The sequence below is a fragment of the Populus trichocarpa genome, chromosome 8, assembly GCF_000002775.5.
Source record: "Populus trichocarpa isolate Nisqually-1 chromosome 8, P.trichocarpa_v4.1, whole genome shotgun sequence".
Classification (NCBI taxonomy): domain Eukaryota; kingdom Viridiplantae; phylum Streptophyta; class Magnoliopsida; order Malpighiales; family Salicaceae; genus Populus; species Populus trichocarpa.
In genome coordinates, this window is record NC_037292.2 from 5801133 (window position 1) to 5828466 (window position 27334).

At 36.1% G+C, this 27334-nt stretch overlaps 5 protein-coding genes and 1 pseudogene across 10 annotated transcripts; 2 read left to right on the top strand and 4 right to left on the bottom strand.

Moving 5' to 3' along the window:
- The first annotated feature begins 913 nt into the window (after window positions 1-913).
- Window positions 914-3801, top strand: LOC18101457 (pentatricopeptide repeat-containing protein At2g03380, mitochondrial-like; annotated as a pseudogene).
- A 329-nt stretch (window positions 3802-4130) lies between these two features.
- LOC7460718 (putative pentatricopeptide repeat-containing protein At1g69350, mitochondrial) lies at window positions 4131-6801 on the bottom strand. Its single transcript, XM_002312237.3, has one exon. The coding sequence runs from the start codon at window positions 6526-6528 to the stop codon at window positions 4291-4293; it is 2238 nt and encodes a 745-aa protein (XP_002312273.3). The 5' UTR covers window positions 6529-6801; the 3' UTR covers window positions 4131-4290.
- Window positions 6802-7060: 259 nt separating this feature from the next.
- LOC112328313 (uncharacterized) lies at window positions 7061-9577 on the bottom strand. 4 transcript variants are annotated; one of them, XR_002983063.2, is made up of 4 exons: window positions 9051-9576; window positions 8608-8798; window positions 7871-8470; window positions 7061-7786 (listed from the first exon to the last, which is right to left on the bottom strand). XR_002983063.2 is itself a non-coding variant. In XM_052455197.1 (4 exons), exons 2-4 carry the CDS (start codon window positions 8788-8790, stop codon window positions 8091-8093), a joined length of 411 nt encoding a protein of 136 aa, XP_052311157.1. In that variant the 5' UTR covers window positions 8791-8798; window positions 9051-9576; the 3' UTR covers window positions 7061-8090. The 4 variants fall into 4 exon arrangements, 1 of the variants encoding a protein (XP_052311157.1); XR_008059900.1 differs by lacking the exon at window positions 9051-9576 and having other exon boundaries at window positions 7871-8209; window positions 8297-8470; window positions 8673-9034; XM_052455197.1 differs by having other exon boundaries at window positions 7061-8209; window positions 8297-8470; window positions 8673-8798.
- A 735-nt stretch (window positions 9578-10312) lies between these two features.
- LOC7498203 (uncharacterized) lies at window positions 10313-17112 on the bottom strand. Of its 2 annotated transcripts, none has more exons than XM_024605938.2 (15): window positions 16842-17112; window positions 15956-16387; window positions 15157-15234; window positions 14765-14820; window positions 14055-14174; window positions 13887-13957; window positions 13477-13570; window positions 13030-13233; window positions 12498-12749; window positions 12070-12178; window positions 11852-11919; window positions 11114-11183; window positions 10964-11038; window positions 10792-10874; window positions 10313-10645 (listed from the first exon to the last, which is right to left on the bottom strand). In XM_024605938.2, exons 2-15 carry the CDS (start codon window positions 16274-16276, stop codon window positions 10570-10572), a joined length of 1677 nt encoding a protein of 558 aa, XP_024461706.1. In that variant the 5' UTR covers window positions 16277-16387; window positions 16842-17112; the 3' UTR covers window positions 10313-10569. The 2 variants fall into 2 exon arrangements, with proteins under 2 accessions (XP_024461706.1, XP_024461705.1); XM_024605937.2 differs by having other exon boundaries at window positions 10792-10883; window positions 16842-17109.
- A 3037-nt stretch (window positions 17113-20149) lies between these two features.
- On the top strand, window positions 20150-20869 carry LOC7498204 (nodulin-related protein 2). The gene has a single exon (XM_002311292.4). It carries the CDS (start codon window positions 20290-20292, stop codon window positions 20707-20709), a length of 420 nt encoding a protein of 139 aa, XP_002311328.1. The 5' UTR covers window positions 20150-20289; the 3' UTR covers window positions 20710-20869.
- A 2790-nt stretch (window positions 20870-23659) lies between these two features.
- Window positions 23660-26182, bottom strand: LOC7460719 (uncharacterized protein At3g61260). 2 transcript variants are annotated; one of them, XM_024606765.2, is made up of 6 exons: window positions 25519-26182; window positions 25376-25449; window positions 24923-25168; window positions 24373-24808; window positions 24095-24176; window positions 23660-24015 (listed from the first exon to the last, which is right to left on the bottom strand). In XM_024606765.2, the coding sequence occupies exons 1-6, from the start codon at window positions 25542-25544 to the stop codon at window positions 23824-23826; spliced, it is 1056 nt and encodes a 351-aa protein (XP_024462533.2). In that variant the 5' UTR covers window positions 25545-26182; the 3' UTR covers window positions 23660-23823. The 2 variants fall into 2 exon arrangements, with proteins under 2 accessions (XP_024462533.2, XP_024462534.2); XM_024606766.2 differs by having other exon boundaries at window positions 24923-25156; window positions 25519-26180.
- Window positions 26183-27334: the final 1152 nt, after the last annotated feature.

Sequence of the window (27334 nt, forward strand, 5' to 3'; positions counted from 1 at the left end):
ATCAAAACAAATTATAAAACTTAATTTCTAATCGACTTAGTGTTGAGGGATTAAATTGAAAAAAATTCAATTAAACAAAAGATATAAAAAAATAACTAAAGTCAACTTAGGTTAACCTATCAAACCCGTGACCTAGATAATAAAACAATAGTAACTTTATTAAAAACAAACTAAAAAAAATTCTGAAGCCTAATCCTATATCAAGCAAATATTATAGGATAAAATTTAAAAAAAATTTAAATTAACCCATAAAATCCATAACTTGCTCGTGAGATCAAGGAAAACAAACCCATTGAAGAATGAAAAAAATAAAAATAAATTCCAGGTAAACAGTTATCTGCGAGAAGGTTAAAAGTAAATTTCCTCCTTGGTTTATGCTAATTTTCACCAAAACTCCTTTCCTTTTCCACTGCTATATATATATATATATATATATATATATATAAAGGACAAGAAAAGAACAGACAAGTAGGAGCAGCAGCACTCTCGAAAGTTGGGTGTGTTTTGGTTTTTCTGCATGACGATACGAAACTAATAGTTTCGTATCGTCATGCAGAAAAACCAAAACACACCCAACTTTCGAGTGCTGCTGCTCCTACTTGTCTGTCCTTTTCTCCACTTTGTTCCTTATTTGATAAGAGAGCGCGCATTGCATTCCTTCCTGCCCCCTGTGTTTTTGTTTATCTATTCTTTATTCCACTTATTTCTCTCTTAATTTTTTAATAGCAACGAGATCCTCTCCACTCATATCCTTCGTTTTATATTATTAGTATTAAAACTTAAAATATTATTTCTCCTTTTTACCATCCTTCCCGACGACAGGCCACAGCCCAAAAAAAAAAACAAAAAGAAAAAGAAACATTTGACAATTGAATAAGATCCATGTTGACTCGACTTTTGGCATCTACTAGCAATTTTTACATAAATATATATTTCCCTATTTTCCTCTCAGAATTCCCAGTTCTTTCTCTTTTTCGAAGATAGATTTTTCATCTACCACCAGTTTGGTGCCTGATCTTACCTCCTTTCTCCCCAACTAAGGACTGGGCCTATCGACTCTGACATTCACTCCATGAATGATTTAGTCAGTCCTCTGCTTAAAAGTAAAACAACTGGGTCACAACTGCAAATAGTCGTGCCATAGTGGCTCAATATTTCACTTTGTTGAAATAAGATCCCTTATGCGAGGTCTCATCTAATCCAAACTCGTAGCTATAAAACAAAAATGGTGAAACTAATCTCTCTTTTCCACAAACAAGCGTATCTGCAAAAAAACAAAGCTTTCTACCTTGAATGGAGAAATCTCTCCTCTATGCACACCATCAACTGCTCTTAGAGTTAGAACACCCACCTTATGTACACCACCAAGACATGCCTCTGCCCCCAATACCCTACAACTTCTTCCAAACCCATCCTTTCGCCTTCTGGGTCTCCGCGAAAACATCGATACTCTCATGGAAATGCACGCTTGCCTCATTGTTCAGGGCCTCACTCGGGATCTTTCTCGCAGCACCAAATTAATTAACTCTTATGGTTCTTTTGGCCGTGTTGATTTTTCACGCTTATTGTTCGACTCAATACCCGACCCGGGTTTTCTTCGTGGAAAGCGATGATCAGATGGTATTTTTTGAACAATGTGTTTTGAGAGATTATTAGGTTCTATAATCGCATGAGAATGTGCTTAAAAGATTGTCATGATGTTGTTTTTTCCCATGTTTAAAAGGCCTGTAAGGAAAGTACACTATCAAATTGTCAAGTTAGGGAATCCTGATAGTCTTGTGTCGACTGGTCTTGTTGACATGTATGCCAAGTGTGGAGACATTGACTGTTCTTGTGCCGTGTTCGATGGAAATCTTGATAGAAATGGGTTACTTGGAGCTTCATGGTTGCTGGCTATGTACGGAACAATTGTGCTCAAGAAGGGTTAGTTTTATTTAATAGAATGAGAGGAGTTGATTGAAGCAAATCCAATTGCACTATGGAGCTTAGTTACTGCATGTAAAAAGTTAGGAGCTTTGCATCAAGGGAAGTGGCTTCATGGATACTTGATTAAATGTGTTTTTGAACTTGGTTCTTACTTGGTGACAACCCTTCTAGACGTGTATGCAAAGTGTGGAATCATTAGAGATGCGAGGTCTGTATTTGATGAGCTGTGTGATATTGATCTCATCTCGTGGACAGCTATGATCTTCGGGCGCACCCAGAAAGGCTGTTCCGAGGAGGCTTTGAAGTTGTTCATGCATAAGGAATGCGCCGGTGTCTTGCCTAATGACGTTACCGTTGCAAGTGTGTTTCAGCATGTTCAGTCAGTTCATGGTCTGAGTATTAAAAGCTTGGGTCACGGGAGCCTATTGTCACAAACTCTTTGGTGGATTCTTATGCTAAATGCCAAATTAATTGATATGCTCGTTTTATATTTGAGACAGTTTCAGATAGGAATTGGTTGTCTGGAATTCCATTATTTCCGGGCTTTATCAGAATGGTTCTGCATACAAAGCCCTTGAACTGTTTCGCCAAATGAGGACGGGATCTGTCTTACCTGATGCAGTCACGCTAGTTAGTGTCTTGTCAGCTTGTGCTTCCCTTAGTGCTCTCCAAGTCGGTTCTTCTTTTCATGCTTACACAGTAAAGAGGGGTCTATTATCCTCTCATGTTTATGCTGGCACTGCACTTTTGACCTTTTATGCCAACTGTGGGAATGTTGAATCTGCTCGTATTATTTTTGACGATATGGGCAAGAAAAGCACTGTCACATGGAGTGCAATGATTTGTGACTACGAAATTCAGGGGGATGGTCGTGGATCCCTTTCAATTTTCGGTGATATGTTGAAGGCAGAGTTGAAACCCAATGAAGAGATCTTCACATCCATCTTATAGGCATGTAGCCATACATGGACGGTTGTGGAAGGGTGGCGGCTTTTCAGTACATGTCAGGATTACAAGTGCTTACAATGAAGCATTATACATGCTTGGTTGACCTGTAGCTCGTGCTGGCAGGCCTGAGGAAGCCCTGGGCTTCATTCAGAAAATGCCAGTTCAACCAGATGCTAGTTTGTTTGGAGCATTTCCTCATGGATGTGGACTACATTCAAGGTTTGATCTTGGAGAGGTAGCAATCAAGAGGATGCTAGAGCTCCAAACTGGTGAAGCTTGTTACATTGTGCTAATGTGCAATCTGTATGCTTCGGATGGAAGATGGAATCAGGTTAAGCAGGTACGGGAGTTGATGAAACAGAGAGGATTGATGAAAACTTCTGATTGTAGCCTGATGGAGATGGATGGTGACCACTTCTCCTTTTCTACAGCTGCTTCCCTTGCATAGGCCATGCATCGATGCCATGATGTACATGGAATTGCACTGAAATAAATAGAGCTTTGCCATCTTAAAGATGATTGAAGATGGTCATTGGGGAAATGCTTGACGATGAGATCTATGTTGATAGTTTCTTGTCTCTCGAGCAATGAGCTGGAGCTGCATGATGAATGCGGAAACTTGCGTATGGTGCATTCACAGGAAATCTTTCTGTGGTCTTGTTGTATCATTGATGTGATGATTTTACTACCTCCGGTTCTTCAAACATGGCCATCAAGAATTTTGATGGGTTACCTTTGCTGTAAGAAATAAGAGAAAAGGTAAATACACAACTACCAAACCGAGGGGTCAAGTCTCCTTGGATGTGCCTTACATATTTGGTACGAGCTTTGCGAGTTTAATTAAACAGATTTTCTTTTGATGAATGTAATCAAAGATTGAAAATTATATATACACAGTTTTACTACGTAGCTGGTTTTCTTGGTCAATCATTGGCTGCTGTTGTTTTTTCTTACTATGATCCACAATATCAAGATCATCCTTTACAGCATTGATCCACATTTGACTTGGACAGGGAATGAGGTCATTGTTGGTGGGATGTCACCATGATCCACATTAATTCCTGCCAGGGCAATTTTTTTTACCTAGATTTCACCACTTTGCCAGAAAGGCAATACAAATACAGAAAAGTAAAAAAGACAAATAAAGATGGTGACGAAAAGTTTGAACTAGAGAATTATAAAGTTGATTCTGATTTTATTTTATTTTTTTGCATTTCAGAAGTCTATTACGAGAAGAGTAAATTGCAGGACGCATGTGCAGAGATTTTTCTAGATTAAATTGTAAACATTTTCATATTCTCTCAAGTATGGTCATCATAAAAGATACTCTTTCATAGGAATTTTCATCTCAAGGAAAAAATAAAATTCACTGCAGGTATAGGGAGATCAAATTCACATCATTGCTTTTTAGTCAGGTTAAATTGCACTGTACCCAGGAACCTTCTTATAGCCTGAACGCTCCATAATACCTCTGGTGTTCTCACGAGCAGCCCAGTTTCCTATTTCTGCGTAGATATTAGATAACAAGGAATAATGCCCGGTATCACTTGTCCTGATCTTCAAGAGATCCTTTTCAATTTCGGGGATCATGTCCATCCTCTGGTGAATTCGACACCCATTAAGTAAATTACCCAAAACACTAGCATCTGCAGGAAATGGCATTGAGTTGATTATTTTGTAGGCTCCGTTGACATCACCTGCACGGCTCAGAAGGTCAACCAAACAAGCAAAGTGTTCTGAGTTTGGTTCAACGCCAAAATCTCTCATCAGGTCAAAATAGAACTTTCCTTGTTCCACAGATCCTGAATGACTACATGCTGATAGGATATTCATGAAGGTAATATGATTTGGTTTTATTCCCAATTCTACCATTTGATTGAAGAAAGTGATTGCAGCATCAATACGACCATGCATTCCATATCCAGAAATCATCGCACTCCATGACACCACACTCTTTTCTGACATGCTATGAAAAACACCTTCGGCAGTTCGAAGATCTCCACACTTTGCATACATATCAGTTAGAGCAGTTTCTATGTAAAGATCCTTCTCTACACCATACATAATGAGTTTGTGGTGAAGCCATTTTCCCTTTTCAAGACATACCATGTCTGCGCAAGCTTGAATTGCACTTAAGAAGACCACATCAGTTATTTTAAGACAATTGAGGTACATTTGATCAACGAGATGAATTGCCTCTATCGAATTACCACTCTGAACGAACCCGGAAATAATAGAATTCCAAGCCACACTACTTTTTTGTTTAATATCATTAAATATCATGTATGCTGAATCTGAGAAACCACACCTCGAGTACATGCCAATTAGAGCATTCTTGACAAACTCGCCCAAAATGCATCGTTTGATGGCATAACCATGTATCTGACGCCCAAGCTGTAATGAACCCACATTTCCACAAGCAGATATCGCACTTGACAGGCTAAAAAAATCCAGCATTAGTCCTCGTTTTTGCATCTGCACAAATAATACCAGTGCTTCCTCGAACAACCCTTGCCTAGCATTTATCGATAAGAGTGTGTTCCATGACACAACATTTCTCTCCCCAATTGCAAGAAGAACCTTCTCACAATAACCTAGTTTACCACATCCAGCATATAATTCAATTAACACTGGCCCTAGACAGTCATCTTGGAATGTCATACCTTTCTTCAATGCATAACAATGAATTAATTTCCCTTCTCTAAGCCAGCTTAACCCAGAACAAGATTTAAGAACCCCCATTATGGTAATCACATTCGGCTCCACTTTCAACTCTAGCATCTTCACAAAAATCTCAAAAGCTTCTTTAAACCAACCGCTTCGATTATAACAGTAAATCATTGAAGTCCATGAAATAAAAGTCTTATTGGCCATATTTACAAAAATTCTCTCAGCACTATACAAATCATCACATGAACTATACATCTCAATAAGGGAATTATCCAACGCCTCACAAGTGTCAACTCTCCTCCTAACGATATAACCATGTATGGACTTAGCTAGCTTCAAAATGCCCAGTTTAGAACAAGCCTCAGTGACACTTAACATTATAACCCAGTCCAATTTAACACGTTCATTTACCAACAACCTAAACATCTCCAACGCTTCATTTGCCTCTCCCTTATCAACATAACTAGAAATAATCGAACTCCACGAAACCAAATCTCTGACCGGAATATCATCAAACACCTTCCTTGCATCAGTTAAGCAACCTAATTCTCCATACAAACCGAGAAGTGAAGTCTCAATAAAAGGATCGTTATCAAACCCACATTTAATTATCCTCCCGTGAACTTTTGCACCAATAAACATGTCCCCAAAACCAGCACAAGCTCTCAAAACTGAAGGAAATACGAAACTAGTAATTTGAGCTTCATTGCATAACATCTTGTCGTAGAGTAAAATGGCTTCTTCAAAAGCGTGAGACCAGACATGGCATTTTATAAGGACACCCCACATGAAAGAATCAGGGTTTTGATAGGTTTCAAAGACAAGTGTTGAGGATTTAATGGAACCCATTTGGGCATAGGACTCGATGAGTTTGGTGGAGGCTTGGGCGGTGTTGGAGAGATTAGTGACTGAAAGGTGGGCATGGAGTTGGTTTAATTGTCTTAAGGTTTTGCAGGACCTGAAAAGGGGCATGTAGCGTGTCATTCTGCTTCTTTGTTAATAAGCAGACACAACATTGTCGATTGTGTAAGAAGCGATGCAGAAGTTAGAAGCCCGAGCAAGTAGCAAACAATGATTGGTTATATGGGCCACGACAGAAAGGGTGCTCTCCCGCTATGAAATCAGTGGAACAAGAAAGAAGAAAGCAGAAAGCAGATTGATTAAGCGAAAAGCAAGCTGTGGAATCAAAATATTGTATTAGCTTAGATTCGGACCATTCATAAATCATGCTATTATTTCTTCACAAGACAAGCAGCAGCAGCAGCAAAAACGTTTATTATATATAGTGCCTGTAGTTTATTGCAATTGATTAATTAGTATTTATACTATAAAAATAATTAATTTTGCCATTTGACATCATTGACCATCTTAGATATAGTAATCTTTTTATTTGAAAATTACCTTCTTTTCAAATCAGATTTTCCCGATATCTTTTTCTCCTTTCTTGCACTCTGTTTTTTAAAAAGTAAAAAATAAATTTATTAGAAAATAATATATAATTGACAGAAAGACCAAGTTGCAAGCATATTAAAAAATAAAAAACATAGTTTGTTAAACTACAAGGATTAGTTAACTAGTTGAGTTAAACTACAAGGACTAAGCTTTGGTTGTGAACGAATAAAAACACAAGAACAACATGTTTCTACTCTCTAATGTCTACGAAGAACACATGATCTAAATCAAATCACATCACATCTGAAATTTCCATACAAGTTATTATGCCATATTGCTAACACATGATCTAAATCAAATCACATCTGAAATTTCCAGCAGAACAAGTGAAGATAGCGCCATCAAATCATACATGACTGAGATAGATTGAAAAATTCCACAAGCTTTTCAGCTCCATGCCTCCATTCTCAAAATCACGTGGACCAGAAGGCAGCACTCGCCTGCTTAAGCACGCCGCCACCATTATCGTCATTTAAGGCGTCGTTTTGGTATTAAAATAGTAATAGTTTTTAAAAATATATTAAAATAATATTTTTTAAAATAAATACCTTAAAACAATCTCAAAATATAAAAAAATTAATTAAAATAAATAATAAATAATTTTTTAAATTTTTTTTCAAATATATTTTTAAAATACAAAATCATAGATACTCAATATTGATCAACCGGCGCCACTTCATGACTGACGAGGCCTATTGTACTTTTCACGCAGCTGCTTGATTAGGATAAAATCTCCTGGTGTCTCCATCCCGTAGAAAAGAAAAGATGTACAGGGATGATCAAACCTTTCCTGCACATTGATCATATGCCTAAAAACAATCAAGTCAAACAAGCCAGGGGAATGCTTCATTTTTTAATCAACAACTTGACTTACCATGCATATCCGGTTTCTCAGGAGCAACCAAATTTTCCTCAGGAACTACTGAGACATCAGGGAAAGAAAAGCTAGCATGCAGCTATGGAAGTTTGCTATTAGGCCAAGATCCAAACTCAATAGAATCATGGAAACATAAAAAAGAGTGAAGTACGAATTGTTGACGCATCGCAACAGGATAAGCAACTCCTAATCTTTTATATTTGCACTTTGATTCTTCTCACGTAAGAGACTCTATACGGCTGCGGCTGTAGAATTCATTTACCGAGTCCAGAATTATAACATTCAGTTCTAAGGATGTGCTCCCATTGCATAAACGCATCTCTACAGATTCTTTTTCTGCGTATTCAATGCAACTGAACCTCATAAAGGAACTGAAAACAGATGAAAGGTTTAAATGATGGTGTGGAAGCCAAGTTTACATACCAAAAATTTTGTGCCTCACTTTCTGCCCTAAACAAAATGCATACTGTGCATTTTCATATGCCAGAGCTCTAGCAGATGCAGGAAAAGACTCTGCTTCCCAGTTTTGAAACTTGATGTCGTAATCCAGCTGCCACTGCATAATTCTCGTTCTCAATTGCATTCTGGACATCTGCACTGCAAGTAAAGAAGCAGAAGCAGTCTAAACATATTCTAGTTGAGCCAGTAAACTGCAACATAAGAAATCCCACAAAAAAGGGGAACAAAAGGGAGGAGAAGCCTGAAGGAAAATGTTAAATTAGATTCATTAACACCTTTTCTACTATAATTTTTTGGATTGAGGCCAATTAGATGTAGCGTAGAAAAATGTGGGACTCACCGTAGTTGTATGATACTTGTAGCTTTATCTCGAGCTTCACTCTTTGAACACGATCCCCTCTTCGCTTCATGCTGCCTAATGACGTCCTAAGCTTCAACCTTCCAAGAAGCGAGCTCATTCAGCATGCTGCAAATTCATTTGATAACTCAATTTACCAACTAGCTTATTCTCCATTGACACTTGTATGTATCGTAGTTAGGCAAGCGAGCACAATTTCACCGCGTTAAACTATAACCCAAAAGTTGCCTACAAAGACTCGATACTAGAGAAAAATAAAAAGTTCCTGTACAATACACGATGAATTTCAGTGAAAATTAACCACCAACGCAATTGAAATCAAATTATTGATCATAAAAAGCCCTGTTAACGGGATCTAACCTCTGTAAGCTGGGTTCTCAGTTGTGGTGCACTGTCACACTGTTCCACATTCAAAGCAGAATGCAAATTCCATACATCAACCCAAGAAAAGCTTGTGAGCACTACAAAACACCAAAAACTAGGGGACACAACAAAATGCTTCACTGTTTTATAAACATCTAAACCAAAAGACTGCCAGTAAACCTAAACTCGAGTGGCCAAATCTAGCTGAAAAAAGAAAATCATTATATCTTCATTTCGAACTCTCGCCACGTTCAGAGCTTGCGTCCACCTCCTGTGTTAAAAAGCCATCCAGCTTCAACCCTTAAATTTCTTCATTTAAATATGTTGGGGTTACCCATAAAGTGTAACCCTTGGAACACACTGATGCAAAGGGCAATGGCTATCAATCCCAGAAACAACATGGGTTTTCCTCAATAGATTGAAAAATGCCTGCACTGCGGTATAATCGTCTGCGTTGAGGATTATGCGTGTGGAGTGTTATCCTCTGCGGGTATGCAGACACGTGTAATGATTGTGGTAAGGGCTTTATGTGGTGTGACTGAGCTAGTTTTTATTTTCATTTTTGCCATCTCCAAACGATTAAATCTCATATCTTCTGCTTATTTATATATATCAAATAAAATAAATACATAAAATTCATATTTCTTCAAGAATTGGCTTGGACAGTATTGTTCCCGTCTCGCCATCAATTATTTTTCTTTCTCCTAAAACGATGAAGATTTATAAATATGTTGAGTGGATGGTATATCATTTTCTTTTCATTTGACAAAAAATAAATAAAAATATTAGCCCATAAATGAGCTAGGCCCAAATGAGAAAATTTTCAGCTTCGAAACACGTCTCCATGGGCCATAGCATGATTACTAGGAAACAACTCATAAAGATCCCTCCATGGGCTGAATGTCCTTAGTTCATCTAGATTCGGAACCGGATCCTCAGTTGGAGCTTGGGCCTTAAGCTTATAATGTTTTTTTCTTTTTCCCTGAACAGAAGCCTGTGATCTTCGGGTTCCATCCTCTTCGCAGTGAAATTTCGATCTCGGTGTTAAAGAAAGTATGATTTGCTTTTGAATTTGTTTAAACATGTTTGTATTTGAAATTATTTTTACTTTTTTATGTTGATATTAAAAAATATTATTTTAATATACTTTTAAATAAAAAATACTTTAAAAAATAGTAGGTAAAAGAATCTCAAACATTACCGGTAACTCACCCACCTTCCACAGCAGCTTACATACATTTTATAGAGAAGCATCCAAAGATAATAAGGGACAAGCTAGCTTTTATTTCCATTGTCAAAAGCAATCATTCATTGCTCAACAAATAAAATAAACAAATGAGATGCTATTTATACATGTTTCAACACCAGATGCAACCCCGATTAAAAAAGAAAGAAAAACCGCTACAATTTGTACAAAGGCAACATCAAATGCACCTTCGGAGGGGGGCGGGAAGAAAATTAAAGATCACAATCTGACTTGCAAAATCACGTGATGAAACTGTATCTCTGATGATGCCTACGGTCGGTGATACACATATTTTGTTCTGGGGTCCACAATAAGACCCTTTCCTCCATTCACTTCTAAATCGTGCCTGCATACAACATCACATCAACAGTTTATACGAAACTTCGTTTGTCCACTCCATCCTTGCAACCATACACCATTATCAGGATATGCAACGATCAACACAAACAGACGGCAAGGGATATGAATTGTAGGAGAAGTAGAAAACTCAACTGGAAAACAAAGTCAGGGATGGTCAGCTGCTCACGAGGTACATATCTGAACAGCTGCACGAGCCGATCGACGTACACCACTTTCTTCCAGGTCTAAGTGTCAAATTCAAGCAGTAAACTTGCAAAATAGATTCAGATTTCAATTGACAAAAACTCAAAATAAAAATACATACCACTTTATCAACAAATACTTGCAAAGCGAAAATTGTGGCCTTCAGGTGAAAATTTGGGTGAAGAACATATATCGCCTACAAAGTAGATGAGGGGGTCAGATCTAAGAAAACAAATATATGCATTTACAGAGGTGAACATATATTGCATACATGCAGATTTCGCTGGTGTTTCCGAGTGAGTATTTGCTGTAACCTTCGTATCCATCCCAAGTCTGGTTGACTGTTTATCAAAGAGGCAGGCACGTATAAAATGAGGAAAGCTGGCAGTTTCAGAAGGATGAACTTCAAAAAGAAAATTTATAAACCAGCCCAGACAAACAACACCATTCCCATAAACTTGAAAACAAAATAACAGGTGGAATAACAAAGCTCCGGTCAATAACCCATTTGTACGAAGAACAAATATCAAGAGTCATATGATTATCCTATGATAGAGAAAATTCTGATCAAATTCTCCATAAAGGTACCAGTATGTGGCCAAGACAAGGATGGTGGGCAATTCCCACAATGCAAGTAGAAACTCAAATAAAGAACTTGAAAATTCCTGATCTATCCAAATCCTAATTGAAAATTCCTGAGCTTTATGAATCCAAATTCCTGATTCCAAGAATATAATTCTGATCAAATTCTCCATAAAGGTATAAAGGTACCTCTTTATGAGCACATGTCTGGTGACAAACAATCACCATAATCAGGGAAAAGGGAAAAAAAAAAGCCAAAGGTAATCCCACATTTAGCAAATGAGGAAGAAAAAAAAATCAGCATTGAGCAGATATATCATTGACAAATGTTTCAATTCTCCCACTTGAGCAACAAATCATCTATTGTAAAGACAAAATTTCAAGCAAACGTAAGTGTAGTTTAGAAAGTCAGCCATGCAATACTTACACTTGCAAAGAGGCTGCAGAGTGGAAATACACAATCGTATAAGGCTTCTGTATCAAGGGCTCAAATTCCTGAAATTTAACAATCCAGATAATGTTAGGCTAAATCAACAGCAAAGTCAAGAAAATTATAACAGGATAAGAATAAGGATATCTGAAGACAGCATTGTCCAAGATCAAGAAGCTGATAAGTGAGAATAATAAAGCTAGAAAATGAACTACCTTTACCACATGAAGCACAAATCTCTCTAGATCAAGACATCGCAGCAAAAAATGCGCTCCCACTACCACCATCACAGGACGGCCCTCGCTGTCTACCCCACCACGGTAACTAAAGTAGCAAGAAAAGATCTAAATTCAATTATATGCAATCTGAGATCATAAACACTAAGCATTAATGAAAGTGATAGATGCTGTACAATGAAGGAAATGCAATTCATGCAAAAGGTTATGTAGCCAGGTGGACTAATTCATAATGAGAAGATCTGAATGTAGAGGCTGCAAAAAGATAATTCAGAGCCACAACCAATGAACATTACACCAATCGCGTTGATTCAACAGGAATCAAATTAGGCAATGCAAAGTTTGCCTTTAAAAGAAAAGGAATTAAAATCTAAAGTGCATGCAAATGAAGATGTACAGATGCTTACACAATTTTCATCTCTGCTATTTCAGAAAGATTAAGAGAATTTGCTTTGGCTAGGTATCTTGAATGAAGAGAATATTCTTCAGCGGCTGACAATGTAGGGCCTCCAAGATCACCGAATCCAAATATTTTGGCACAATTCCATCCACTCTGTGCTTGAGCAGTCTTTTCCCATTGCTCCTTGCGTCTCTGATCTGGATCCTTAATTACGGACATGAAGGCAGGATCCAAATACGAATCCAAGTACGATGAGTTCCTGTAAAATGGAACGATTGATTAGACGAGCATGTGTGTGAGTGTCATATTCAAAGAACCACTGTATGAGATTAACACTTCAAGAAAGAGCATATTCTTTTTGAGAAAATCCTGAGCATTAGCCATTGTACTGTTCATTCCATTTAAACACATATTAAAAATTAAAAATAGTAAGAAATAAAGTGTAGTGATCTAAACTGAAAAGTGACCATCTTAAACAAGAAAAATGAAAACAAAACAGAAAAGAATGTTTAATTTGTATTGCAATTAAGTCAACTAACCTTCGTACCAAGCCAACATCAATGACAGGAAGGTCCGCTAGAGGTTGGGAAGGTCTCGGAATATTTTTCTTAGGCAAAGGCTTTATTCTGATTTTGCGCTCATCTATTATTGTCTCGCCATTCTCATCCCCAACATCAGCAGGAAGTTTTGAGATGGCCACCTCCTCTTCATGTTTTTCTCGAGGAAAGTACAGTGGAAGCAATCTACATTGGAAAATGGTAAAAGGAACAATGACCACAGTTGATAGAATTCTTACAAAATAGTGGTTACATAAGAAAAATATAACAAATGTGACATGTCTCAACTGAGGCATCGTTATTTTATTTAAAGAAATGACAAAATGTGCATCTTGCCCTAACTAGTTTGGGCTATGGCTCAAATTCAGTTGGGTTGTAGCCATTTGTGCATCTCTAAGGTAACAGAAAGGAACATAAATATAGAAGCACCTTTTATATATTTCAGTATCAGTTGATGTGGTGGTACAAAAAACAACAGCTGTAATCTTATTTTTCTGCTTCTCAAGGAAACGCCGGACGGTCCCTGAACAAAACCAAACAGGAAATCAATTAGATGACAATGAATCACATAAGAAACATTCAGCTCTCCAAACACAGACAATATCAGAAATATACACAAAAATTTATAGACGTGGGAATAAATGAATGAGTTTATGTGCATGAAGTGCAAGTTATTGTGTTATTCCAGCAAAACAACATAAATTCTCTCTGATAGCTCAAATGGATAGACAATATTAATTTACTAACAATAAGAAAAAAATTCCCTGGATCGATATTAACATGCACATTAAGCACTAGAGAGCTAAACAAAGAGCTGTAGTGAAAGGAAAATTTCTCACTTATAGCCACATGTGCGGCTGGTTCACGCGGATAATTTTTAGACTCCGTATATATACAGCCCATAGCGATGCTGCATTTGTATGTCAAGTTAAAGTTACCTCGGTGTTTTTAAAAATCATAAAAGCACAATAAATGAACAGAAGACCAGCAAATAATGGAATTACAACCTTTGAAGCCCATTCTCAATGAGAAGCTCTAGGCAAGAGCGGTAGCAGTGACTCAAAGCATTCTCTGCAGCAGTATGATATTTCATTGCGTATTTGGGACCAACAGTATGGATAACTCTCCTGCCATGATATTAAGCAAAACATTAGCTTCTATTTCAAATAACAAAAAATATATAAATTAGAGCTACCAAAAAGAGAACCTGATGTAATGCAACAAATAAGTTGGAAGAATTCAACAAATATCAGACAAAACATTAAGGACAAGAAATGGAAAGCAATTTAAAGAAAATATATATTGATATTGCAGAGTGTGCAATATGTAAATATGGTAAATATGAGTCATCATGCATGACTTTTGAAGAAGGAACACAAGCTTAGACTGAAACAACAATCAATCTGGAGAAGCTATTGTTAATTCTCCAGTATAACTGGGTTCCCCACTATAATACAGCGTTCATTTATCTTGACTCGTTCTGTGAATAAGAAACAAACACTAATGAAATGACACAGATGCAATCCGTCCGAATAAAACAACAACCAACAAGAAAAGAGCACACTAAAGCATACAAGCGATATACCAAATTTCTCCATTGTCAATTCTTGAATCAAGGGCAGGTTAGAGAAATGGAACACAGGATAATAAATTTTTGTGATATAATGCAAAAATAAATTAATGCTTCGTATCAAGTAGAACAAGCCAGCATGCATACCTAGCTGGAAGGTCATATGCATTAGTAACTTTTGCCATCCCTGTTCGACATCCACCCTGCCCACACACAAATGCATGTCAAGTCAGTCCCACTCTTGTATTTTCTTATCTCCATAAAAATGACCTAATAATCAAACAAGCTAACTTTAGCAACTACAAGTGTTTTGAACATATCTAGATTTGCCCCGGAGTATGAATACAGATTTACTGCAGTAAAATTTGTATTGTTTATCAACTAACTTTGCATGATAAGGAGCTTGTGTGTGTGTGTGTGTGTGTGGTGTATGGATCATTAAAAATCCCTGTAACTGGTGCTCATAAACATTACATATAACCTCCACATCAAATGAAAATATTCAAATATTAGCAGCTGGCAACCAATTGACATCATACCAGTGTTGTGCATTCTTCTGCAAGACCTGGTCCAGCTGCTGCATGCAGACCAGGGCTGCTGTGTGCCTCGTCCAGTAACTATAAACCATCAATTAGAAGGAAATTAGAGATGATATAAGTGCATTGCTGGTTCCTTGGTTTTCATGTTTGAAAGCTCGATGCAATTGAAAATAGGGTTTGAAATGCTACAGCAATGCAATTTACTAAGGATGCTGGAGCACACAGATTAGTGATGGATGCACCAAGAGGAGAAGGTGAATTTGGCTTGGTGCTCCCTTTAAGCATAGAGTCAAAAACAATTTCTCAACATCAGCAGCAAGCATATAACTCATAGATCAAGTGCATCCACTGAGGACAAAGATAAAATAATTATGGTGCTCTAAAGCGTCGTATTATATCAGGTGCAATGGGAGCTTAAAAGATTTTCCATGATCCCAAAAGAGAGTTCACATTCCTTAAAATCTGAATATGAGCCCCACAACCAAACCACAGAAAAAAAATTCAGATTGCAGGTTCTAAAATTCAGATGTCATTGTAGAACATGTGGAAGCTGTTGGTTCAAAGTCTCATATTGTATCAGGTTCACCAAAAACCAAACTCCACTAACATATAGCTATCCAAACCTGCTGCAAAAGTAGCAAAAGGTTTCTTCAGACATTCCACTTTCTAACCATAGATGTCAAATCTAGATAATCATAGATCACTTGGGTACAAAAGGTAAAAAGTCAACAATCATCAGTTCCAAGGATAGCACTGCCCATGCAGTTCAACCAAATAAAGGGGAGTACCCAACATTCACCTCATTTGTAGAATTCACAACAGCATCCACCTCAAGATTCCAAGGGTTGCCCCTCCATAAATATATCTTTGAGTTGATCTCATGATCAACTGGGAACCTCGATACCATCCCACAGCTACTGCTTTCCCCCTCAGAAGGTGACGTTAAAGGATCAGGGAAAAATGGATTTGTAAATGAAGGGTCTTCATTATCATAACCGAACGAAGATCTACTCTCAGCATCACTCCATCGCGGAACTTGATCCAAAGTCACAACTGAATCCCCATTGTCAGTGGGCGATCCACCTCGGGTTGTTACAGCCGCAGGCACACGTTGGTACATTTTCTGTGGCTACTGATTAAATTCTCAGTTTCTGAAGCTGTTGGGCTCCTTGACCCAACAACCACCTACTACAAATTTTTGTTTACAAAATCACACTAATGGAATAATTCCCTGAAACAGGAAAACGCAAAATCAAACTCAAAATCCAAATCATCACATCACATATACAGATAATGAAAATAAGATCAGAAATTCCTATCAAAACTAACAAAAATAGACCTAATCACATTTTGCTCTACATTTTAAGCAATTAAATTCCTTTTAAAAAAAGTCTGCTATAAAAGCTGAAGCTTGCGACCCAATTACACAATTCGTAGTAATATTACTCGTAGGTAATAGAACAGCAGAAAATCCTCAATTTCTATCCATCCAATTCAACGCTTGATCAAATCAATTAATTGCAGCAAACAGCTAAAAGCAAAGAAGAATTTTAATGTCACCTTCAGTCAAGTTTTGTGCTTTGAAAACCTAAATTTTAAATTCCGCGACGAAAATTGAGTAAAATAATCGATTTTATAAAGAAAATCTGAGGGAAATAAATCTGAAAGAAGAGAATTTTACGTACCTTTTAGGGATTGGACATGGTATTTAATTTTTATTTATTGAGTTAATCAATCATCTGGTGCTGTGTTTTTTTTTTTTTTTTTTTTTTTTAAGAAATTGGATGGGAATTAGGATTGCTGGCTGCCTGCCTGCCTTGGTGAGCTTACAACATGCAGAGCTCAACTGGCCAGACAGACAACGAATTGGTGGTAAAAAAATGAAATTTTCTTATCATTTGTCAAATTTCAAAATCACTCCTTCATCTTCCTCTCAATTCCATTTAAGGCCATCCATTTTGGGTCAGCTTCCGATCTTTGTAAGTAAGAATACTCTTATAAATTAAAATTAAAATTAAAAGAAACTCTAGCACACGAAGAGAAACACTGTGGATTCACAAATCCACGGTGTTTTTTCTACTTTATACCTTGCAATACAAAATTGATGCCTTGGAATAGGATAGGATGTTTTCATCTTTTTATGGACACAAATGTTTTTAAAAAAATTATTGGTGACATAAATGTTTTTTTTTTTTTGCTTTTTTAAACAGTGGAATTACTAAAATAATTTTTTAGGAAATTGTTTTTTTTTGTTCAGGAGCTTTATCATAATTTCCTTTAAAAATGAACAGTGAAAAATACCCTTTAATAATTTAGAAAAAAACAGTGTCAAGTGATTTTAAAACTTCCTTCAAAGGGTATTTTTATCTTTATATCTTGGTTTTTTTGTTATTTTCAAGTGAAGTTAGGGGTATTTTTTTTCTTTTAATAACTTAAAATATTAAAAAAAATATGTTTGCACGTGACAAACACTCGACGGCGATTGAATGTCATCTGCGCCTTTTAGAGCGTGTTTGGCAGTATGGTTGCGGGTGCTTTTCAAATAACTTTTCGTGCCAAAATGCATGTCAATGATGTTTTTTTATTTTTTAAAAATTATTTTTGATATCAGCACATCAAAACGATCCAAAACGTACAAACCATATTAAATTTTAATAATAAAAAAAAATTAAATTTTTTGGAAACTCAACCACAGCTGCGTTTCCAAACATTCCCTAGAGGATGTGTGTGGCCGCATTCTACAGTCAAATGTTAGCTTTCATCGTTTTTTACTTTTTTTAGAAGCGTTGTCACATTTTATTCCTTATGGTGCGGTGCAGTCTGGTGGAAAAGTTTTTTTTTTAAAAAAAAAAAATTTAAATGCTTTTTTCTTTGTAAGAATTTTAATCGTAGAGGTGTCGAAAAAAGAATCCTCAGAATCATTCATTTGTTTGTATCAATTCAATAAATATGCTCCTTTAAAAATGTTTTGGTCAAACTGTATCCTGTATTTATAAAACCCAGGTAATTTAATTTAATTAGACTAAATTACATTAAATTATAAAATCAATCCTAACTATAACTTGGGAAGTTCTTAAGAATTCAAAAATTAACGCATTTAAAAAAATTTAATTTTCTTAAGAAAATAAATAATTTTCTCCAATACTCGGTCATCAAGCCTTTTAAAACACTTAATAGATAAAGTGAATTTTTGAAAAATAAAAATAAAAATTTGAAATGTTTAAGGAATGAGAAATTCAAAATTCTTACATAAATTATTTTAAAATACTTATTTATTAAATTCTGGGATATTTTTAAGAAATCAAAAAACAAATTTTATAAAATATATAATCATTTAAAATATTCAATAAAAAAATAAAAAAATTTCTCACCAATTAAGATTTATGAAATAAAAATAAAAAATATTTGAAAATTCCTAGCGATTGATATTTCTGAAAAAAAATTCACTGGAAACACACACAGTGTAAAAAATAAATACATGAAATTTTATAGAATGATGAAGGCAAGTAACACCATTAATCACGATCGAGCTTTTAACGACCTACTTCTTTTTATCCTGGGCCAAAGGCCCAGCCACGAAAGAAAACTATTTACACATCCTCACTGCTCCAACCCCCCTCTCTCCATTACTGATCCGGTCTAAGATCTGAATTTTAAATTTTAACCAGGTTGTTTAGGTTAATTTTTTTAAAAAAATTAAAATAATATCATTTTAATTTAAAAAATAAAAGTTAATAAATTGCAAATAAATCATTAGGTTAGCCGGGTCATACTAGATTTTTTTTTCTTGTTTTTTTTTAACCCGGTTTAATTCTAGCTCTGGATTGATTGTGTTTCAAGTTGATGTACAACACCGGACTGAGTTTCATAATTATGATACGGAGAATCGCAGCCTCTACGAAAAATACGTCGTCATGGCGTAACACCAAAATCGTCAAGACCATCTGCACTGTAAATTAGTCTCCCCGTATTTATGACCAACTTTAACAATCCAATTCTTAACGACAAGCTTTCTAATCTGTTTCATCAACATGGAATAAGACTCAGTTTTCTCATGCTCAGAGGTCAGTTGATGTACGCATTGTCACCTCCGGCAGAAGTTTTCTAATTCCCAGACTCCAGGCAAGCTTTAAACAAACATCCACTGCCCGTGATTCTGCCTCGAGGACGCTCTTAACATGTTTTGCTTATTACTTTCAAACATGCAAGTGATGAACTTCAGCCATATATATATATATATATATATATATATATATATATATATATATATATTGAAAAACCCTTGAACTACATAAAAAGATATTTAAAAGTTGTTATTATTTAAAAGTATTTTTTATTTGAAAATATATAAAAATAATATTTTTTTATAAAAAAATTATTTTTGAAATCAGTACATTAAAATAATAAAAAAACATGAACAAATAATTAATATTAAGTAATTTTGTTCAAAATTTAGGAAACACTATCTGGAACCCAAAATCATTCCCAATTGAATTCCAAAAGAAAATACTCTATCAATTAGATCTCTCATGTCTCACCCATTTCTCACCTGTATTTTTTTTTTATCAGTCAGTATATGTTAATATTTCCTGTCCAAATGCAATAAAACAGCATCAATGTGGAGGAAAATTGATGGAGAATTTACAGATTTATAAAAACTTTGGGACTAAATTGATAATTAAGTGAATCCATGGGAGCTAATTTTGAGATATCCCATTGAATATTTCCACGCGAATGAATTTGTAACATTTCTAACTGTCAATCTTCCCCTTAGATGCCTGATCTCCGGAAACGAATTTACTTCCACTCCCTATCACGCGGCAATATCCACCGCAATCGTGAGCCGACACGTATCCCACCTGGCTCTTGCTGGTGCCTGAGGAACCAAGAAGGCGACACGTCCCCGACGCTGAAAGGGTACACGGGGAGGACAAATAACTCGCAACTGATTACACTGGCAGCCTTTCCAGACATCTGTACTCTCCTTTTCCCTCCTCAAAATTATCACGCTATATATATATATATATTAATCGAATACCTCTACCGTCTATCCGATTATCCAAACAATAAATTATCTGTAATCCTCTCTTGAATCTCACTGCTTTTTCCTAGCTAATAATAATAACAATATCCATGGATTCAGCTCCAAAGGACAAACCCGCCGAGCATGACCGTCAACCCTCTGCCTCTGAGCTTCTCGCGAGTGCCAAGTTAGTGTCCGAGGCAGCTCAAGCCTCATTCGGTAATGAAAGAGACAAGATAGACAAGGTCAAAGTAGCTGCTGCTGCAGAAGATCTTCTTGAAGCTGCCTCTAAGTATGGCAAGCTGGAAGAGAAAGGCTTGGGCCAGTATATAGAGAAGGCTGAGAATTATCTCCACCATTACCATTCTAGTTCCCAGCCTACCACCACCCCCAGCACTACTGGTTCTGGCCACACAGCCCCTGTTGAAAAACATGAATCTCCCGTCCCGCCTTCGACTGGTGGTAATGATGACAAGTCTGGAGATGGGCTCGGGGGAGCTTTCAAGATGGCTCAAGGCTTCTTCAAGTAGCCTTGAGATATATATCTTGAAATTAATTTTGTGCAAATAAATTAATGTGTCCAGTACTACTCCAATATCGCTTTTAAATTCCAGTCATAATCCTTTATATATACGTGCGCGCACTGAAGTTTAATTGCTCTTGGAGCTTAATTAGTTATATTCGACTCCATGAATGTGTCAACTCTTTAATTTAATGTGTTAGTTCTATCTTCTGGTTTTTTATTGTAAATTCATTTTCGTTGCCTTAGTCAGCACAGCTAGTTTCATTAGGGAATTGAGATGCTAAGAAAATGCGAACAAAGATGACGATCCTGTTGACCATGCCAGAGTCGATTATTTGTTATCATTTGTTCCCTAATTAGTCCTAGAAAAACCCTGCAATATCGGATCCATATGCTAATAATCGCATCCGGTGCATGCTCTACATTATTACTCGGGAGATCAAATAGAGTTTGATTAGTTTCTGCCAGAAAATCAAAAATCTTATTTGAGTATAAATCGGAATATTATCACAGCCTGACCCAGTGGAGGAAATCACTTTTTGCCTCCATTTCTTCGCGCCTGGCTATTTCCACGGCACGTTGCTTTAAATCCATGGTAAATTATTTATGAGTGTGATCTCTAACTTGAGAAACTCGTTTCTCTTACAAGTCATCATACAATTGTGAAACAAAAATTAATCCTGTGATTTCTCTGTCAGCCAGTTTTTAGATCAAATTAATTTTCTTTTATGTGCCGATTAAATGACTCACTGGATTAATCCAAATAAAAAACCAAGTTCCTATACGAAATTGTCAAATGTACGAAGAGCTTCTCTTTTTCTATAATTTTTTTTTAAATAAACGGTTAACAAGAATAATTTACAAACTAGCATAGGAGGATAACATAGCTTAAAAAACTGCGCCGCTCATAACAGTACAATTCAACTGGTTGAACTACTAAGATCAGATGTTTGCTCCCTCTGTGGTTTCAAGTTCGAGCTCTGTGGTTGCTCATATGATGGCCACTGGAGGCTTACATGACCGTTAACTTCAGGGCCCGTGGGATTAATCGAGGTACGCGCAAGCTGGCCCGAACACCCACGTTAAACTAAAAAAAAAAAAACACACAGCAAACATAAAAATAAAAATTTGTGAAGGTTGCGCTTTAACAGGATAACCGTGAAAATGTTTTATGAAGGATACATCACTGTGTAACTGTGTAATGCAACCTTCACGCGCAAATATGCTTTTTTTGTTCGTGAAACTACACTTGACAGCGCGACTTTTACAAATCTTTTTTATGGTTACAGTATTCTTAGCGGTGACCAATTGAATTATAGAATTATGCTTCTGGTAGTAGCACAATCTGTTAAGTTTTGCTATTCGTAGGAGCACAATTACCCAAATCCCAATATTTTTTTTTTAGTTACGCTACTTTATAAATTATTCTTTACTAACAATGTATTAAAAATTCCAAATAATTTAAAAATAAAATTTATAAGTTAAATAATTGGTTAATTAATTGATCTTAGCAATCTCATTTATTTTTTATAATCAAGATAATTAATAGATTATACTTGATGTCTGGTAGGTCAATATAACTTGTAGCTAATATTTGTAAAAGATTATTTTTTTATAAAAATAAAAACTCTATAATGTTTAAATAAATATTTTTTTAGAAGGAGAATATAATAATATTTTAAAAATAAATGCTCTAAAAATATCCATGTAGTAAAAAAGAAAGATTATGAATCTTAATTTTAAAGGTTTCATGAATTTTATTTTTATATGAATAAAAGAGTTTTAACTCTAAAATATTATTTTACTTATATTTTGAGTTGTATAAAAGCTCAAAACACAAAATAATACGTATATAAAATACTGAGCCCACTTTTCTTGGACCCTCCACTATACTCTGTGCTCGGGATACGAACTACATCTCAATTCGACCACGCCTTTGTCCTAAACTAATTGGAGTTGGCTGCATTAATCCTTTCCTTCCATTCTGTCTGTTCGGAACCAGATTTCTCGCTACAGTATGACTTATATATTAATCTGGCTCAGTGTTAAATCACTGCGCTCTGTGCTCGTAAGCCTCCATCTATCTGGTTCTAAGTTGTAGAATTACGAAGACAATATAGATAACAGTACTGGAAGTGTGGAGTTTAATAAACATACCTTTCAAACTCCAATTTGAAATTTATCAGAATCATATAGGAATTATTTTACATGTCAAGAGTAGAAAAATCCAGCGGTAATCTTGACTACTTGAACCAAGGCAAGATTCTATCATTCAAGAATCCTTCAATATTAACCAATAACGATGATGGCCTTTTGTAATGGTAGCTACGGAAAAAAAACTCTTACTTTTTTTTTTTTTGTGGCATATATTTTTGTTAAGAAATAAACTCATTAGTGAGAGAATTGACTTTCCTTGTGTGATAAGAAAAATAGAATAATATAGAGTGATTTTTTTTTTTTTCTCCAATTGAGACAAAATACGACTCTTCTTAAAAAATGATCCCACCATTATTCTTCTTATTTATACATCACAGCAGAATTGGCCTAGGCTCAACTATGGGCACCCAATTTTTTGATCCAAAGCTAAGAACTCCAACATAAGTTTTTTGTTTTATCTCCCTAAAAGTACAGCAAGAATGTCATGTCAAAGTTTCAACTCTTGGTGTCCATTTTCCACTTGAAATTATGTAAGTGGTTTGTATTTCTTTCTCTTGTTCCTGGAACAGCCAAGCTCGCAGGGACAAAGAGTAGAGAGCAGGCAAGAAAAGACAGGAAGAGGGATGGTCTAGATAATTGGTTATTTTATTTATTAACTCATCAGTTCAGTGTTGCTTCAAGTATATATGAAGTTTCCGTGAAGTTAAATATTCTGTAGAAGTTGATTGAGGAGTATGCTTCCCTTGCAGCACCGATATTTGCTGCTCCCTACTTTCTCATTGAAAAATCTACATCATGGATGAAAGAACAACGTCTCTTGCTCACCACAATATCAGTAGTATAGTCTGTACATTGCTTGTGATCAGTGCAAATCAAGCTACAGAATGGTGTAAAGCACGTATATATTTACATTTTGTAGCGATGTTTTCTGGAACTAGCTAGGGAACTCTTATAATTGGTTGATTCAAAAGCAGAAACATGTCCTAGGAAGCTTTCCTGTTTTTCTGATTGTATTTGCCTTTCCTTTTGCCCTGAGCTCTTCATTCCTTTGCCTTTCTGCTGCCTTTGCTTTTGCTGCTCCTGCAATCTGATCGATATCAGCCATCTCAGCACGAAATTGTTTGAGGGCTTTTGATCGTATTCCCTCCGAGCCATTCTGCAGATCCAATAAATATTCCATCAACCTCTAAGATATATAGTTCGAGTTGGATTACATAAAGGTAAATGAAGCAAACCTCTGTTTTCTTAAGTCGATTTCTGGCCTTTTCCTTTTTCCCGTTCTCCCAGGAGAGTATTCTGGCATTCGTTTTCTCATACCTGACAAATCATTTTATTAGTGGTAGAACCGCATTACATTGTGTTTACTTGTCAATGAAAAATCAAAGCATGTCTTTGCAAATCTATGATTTTATTATTCCAAGTACTTGGCATGTGTAATTTTTGTTAGGATTTTTTGGTTTTGCTTGTAATTGATTTTATGGTTTAGTAAAGTACTTTCCATATGAATAAATACCTCTTTTGAATTTTAGACAATTCAGCTCTCTCCCAAGCATCCGCATTTGTCCCGTCTATTCCAGGTGTTGTTGAAACCTTCCTTTCGATTTTAGTTGTTGGAGTAGCAGGTTTGCTTGTAGGAGGCTGATCAGGCTTTGGTGCTGTAATTCTTGGCCTCGTTGTAGGCACCGGCTCTGCACTTTCAGGCTTCATATCCTTTGTGCTGCTCAAGCTCTTATCAGCGAAGGTTGGGGTTTCCTTCATTGATGGAGCAGGCTTGTCAGTAACTGTTAGGGTCCTTTTAAATTGTGAGGCCGCAGCGGCATCATCACTAGTTGTTTTTTCTTTGATAGCTGTTTCTGGCACCTTGCTATTTTGTCTTTCGGGGCTTTCAGTAGATGTTAAGATCCTTTTAATCCTTGGGGCACTTTCAGGACTTCTCATTGAACCTTCACCTGATTAGACTAGTTAATTAATTCTTGTTCAAGAAAGCACCATTGAGAACTCATATTTTATACCTAATAGTTCACTCTAATTGTTTTACCTAGAAAATTGTTTAGATGCCCTACCTGGTTCTGACATTAAATCAGTCGATTCTTTCATTTTGCTTTTGATCTGGGTCAGAGAAGGTTCAGGGCCCTTGCTGATCCTTCCTTGTTCTTGGATGCTTGGTGCGTTCGATAATGCTATGGCATAAACAGCAGCTGCCACTGCAGTTACATGCTCTATTCCACTGGAATCATAATCTTTATTCATTTGTCCAGAAAATTGTCTCTGGAACCAGTTCCGAGGTCTTTTAATCTCTGCAAAACCCACTAATGAGATTCATTATAGTTTTTTTATCTATGTATTTGACTACCTTCAATCGTCTCCTCATGGAATATGTCTTCTGTTGGTAGCGATAAGCAGTAGGAAAATTTAGGGAACTCTATTTGCAAATTAGCATGTAAAATACAAGAAACACATAAAACCTTTTAGGTAATGAAAGTTAAAAGGGAATCCATAAGAATATTAAGAGGTACCTTCTTCGAAGGATGGAGTTCTTTCTCTGGCACTTCGAGGCTCTTCTGAGTTTTCCTGTCCAAAAAATCTCACCCTAACAGAAACGGCCAGTCATGGTGGGATCCTTAAGAGCAATTGATGTTAACGAGAGTAGCACGTTTACCTGACTTGCTTCAGCAGATTCTCCATTGCTCGAGGAACTTGCCGTCCTGAAATATCAAGGTCTCAGACAATTTTCCAGGATGCATTTTTGCTGTGTTTATTTGAAGGTGATGGATATGCTTTGGATTTGTCAAGGGAAGTATTCTTTCTCTTGATGCTAGCTTATCAATGCATAACTCCAACGAACAAGGTATTGCGTTTTGATGACTTTTCTACAGGTTTCTTTTTGCCGGGGGAGTGGATAAGAATCTTCTTTGGAAACTTCAAATTAGGGGGATTGAAAAAGGTTTCTTTTGCTCTACCTACCTGGATTTCTTCTTAATTTATGCTTGGGACAACGAGGAACATACTTGAAAACTATCATGCAGCCCCCGAAGTAAACTTATGAATCCAGTTTAAGAAAAACTGTGATTCTTGATTTAATCCTCAAGGCAGATTCACATGCTTTTCTGCCACGTATTCTTAAGCTAAGCGGTGGATTTAAAGATCCATAAACAGAATCAAGTCTTCCCCAGCCCCTTGACTTGGATATCTTCATCCAAACGCGTAATTTAATTATATTCCATGAGTTCAGAAAACTCCATCGTATATCCATACCTCACTGGAATATGAACAGCAACAGTGTTTGATATAATACCAACGTGACTAGCAGTAAAGCAATATATATATATATATATATATATACACACCGCAACGTTTTTCTTTTTTTCGTTCTGTTTGTCATGCTGCTAACTTCCAACCATGGTAGAGAAAATTAAAGACTGGTCAGTTTAAACCTGATAGAGAAAATTAAAAACTAATCAGTAGCTACAAAAGTTTTTCGTGGATAAGTTGTATGGCCACGTGGCAAAAAAGAATTATACATGTATAAATATACTCTAAAATCCAATTTAGCTTTTAAATTTTATTCAATGCCATTCTAAATATGACTGCAAAAGAAACATTTTTTTCTAGGAAAATAAATCACTGGCACTGAAAACCAATATATACATATGAAAACTTCAATGCTCTGTTCCTTCAAAACTTACCCTTGATACCATTAGCCAAAATCTTGTTGATCAAGTTCTGCAAATATCGCAGAGCCCCTCAAGTTTTAGTGCCCTGATTGATTAGAATATTTGTTGCTAAAAATATTTACAAAAAAAAAAAAAAAAAAAGCAAAGAGAAAAAATACAAGCCAGATTGATTAGGCCAGCCTGCTCCCATGGACACTGGTTATAGTCACGCTTCTCACCAGACCACCAATCTGAAGTTGCACAGATAAAATTATCATCAGTTTAAACTTCACGCCGTCTGGGGCAGCCTCACATCGTCTGCTCCGCATGATGAAGAAAAACATAATGATGCAAGAGTGCAAAACACATCAAGTCTTATGCTGGCCATTCTGTTAGTGCTGTGAATCGAATTAAGTCAAGATATATGAGACGTTGAATGCTGCTGACATCTTTATTTATATGTTTTTTTTTTTTTGACAAATTGAAAGGGTGGAATTCTGTTAGGGTGTTGATAATAACTAATCTGGACAAGTCTAATGTTCTATGGCTTTATGATTATCTATAACTCTATCTTCTACTGATTGATCTCAGCTGAACTAGGCTATGCTGGGCCACAAAAACAAGTTTATTTTTCACTATAACTCTTTCAAGTTTTTCTCTTGTTAATACGAATATCGTATCGTAACTCGAAATCATCGTGTTGTGGTGACTTTTTCTGGGTTTTTTTTTAATTATATGGAGGAGAAATACAATTAATTCTTTAATATGAGAATGGTAGATTCTAGTTTAGTATTTTTAATCATTGATAAAGACGAAGTACAC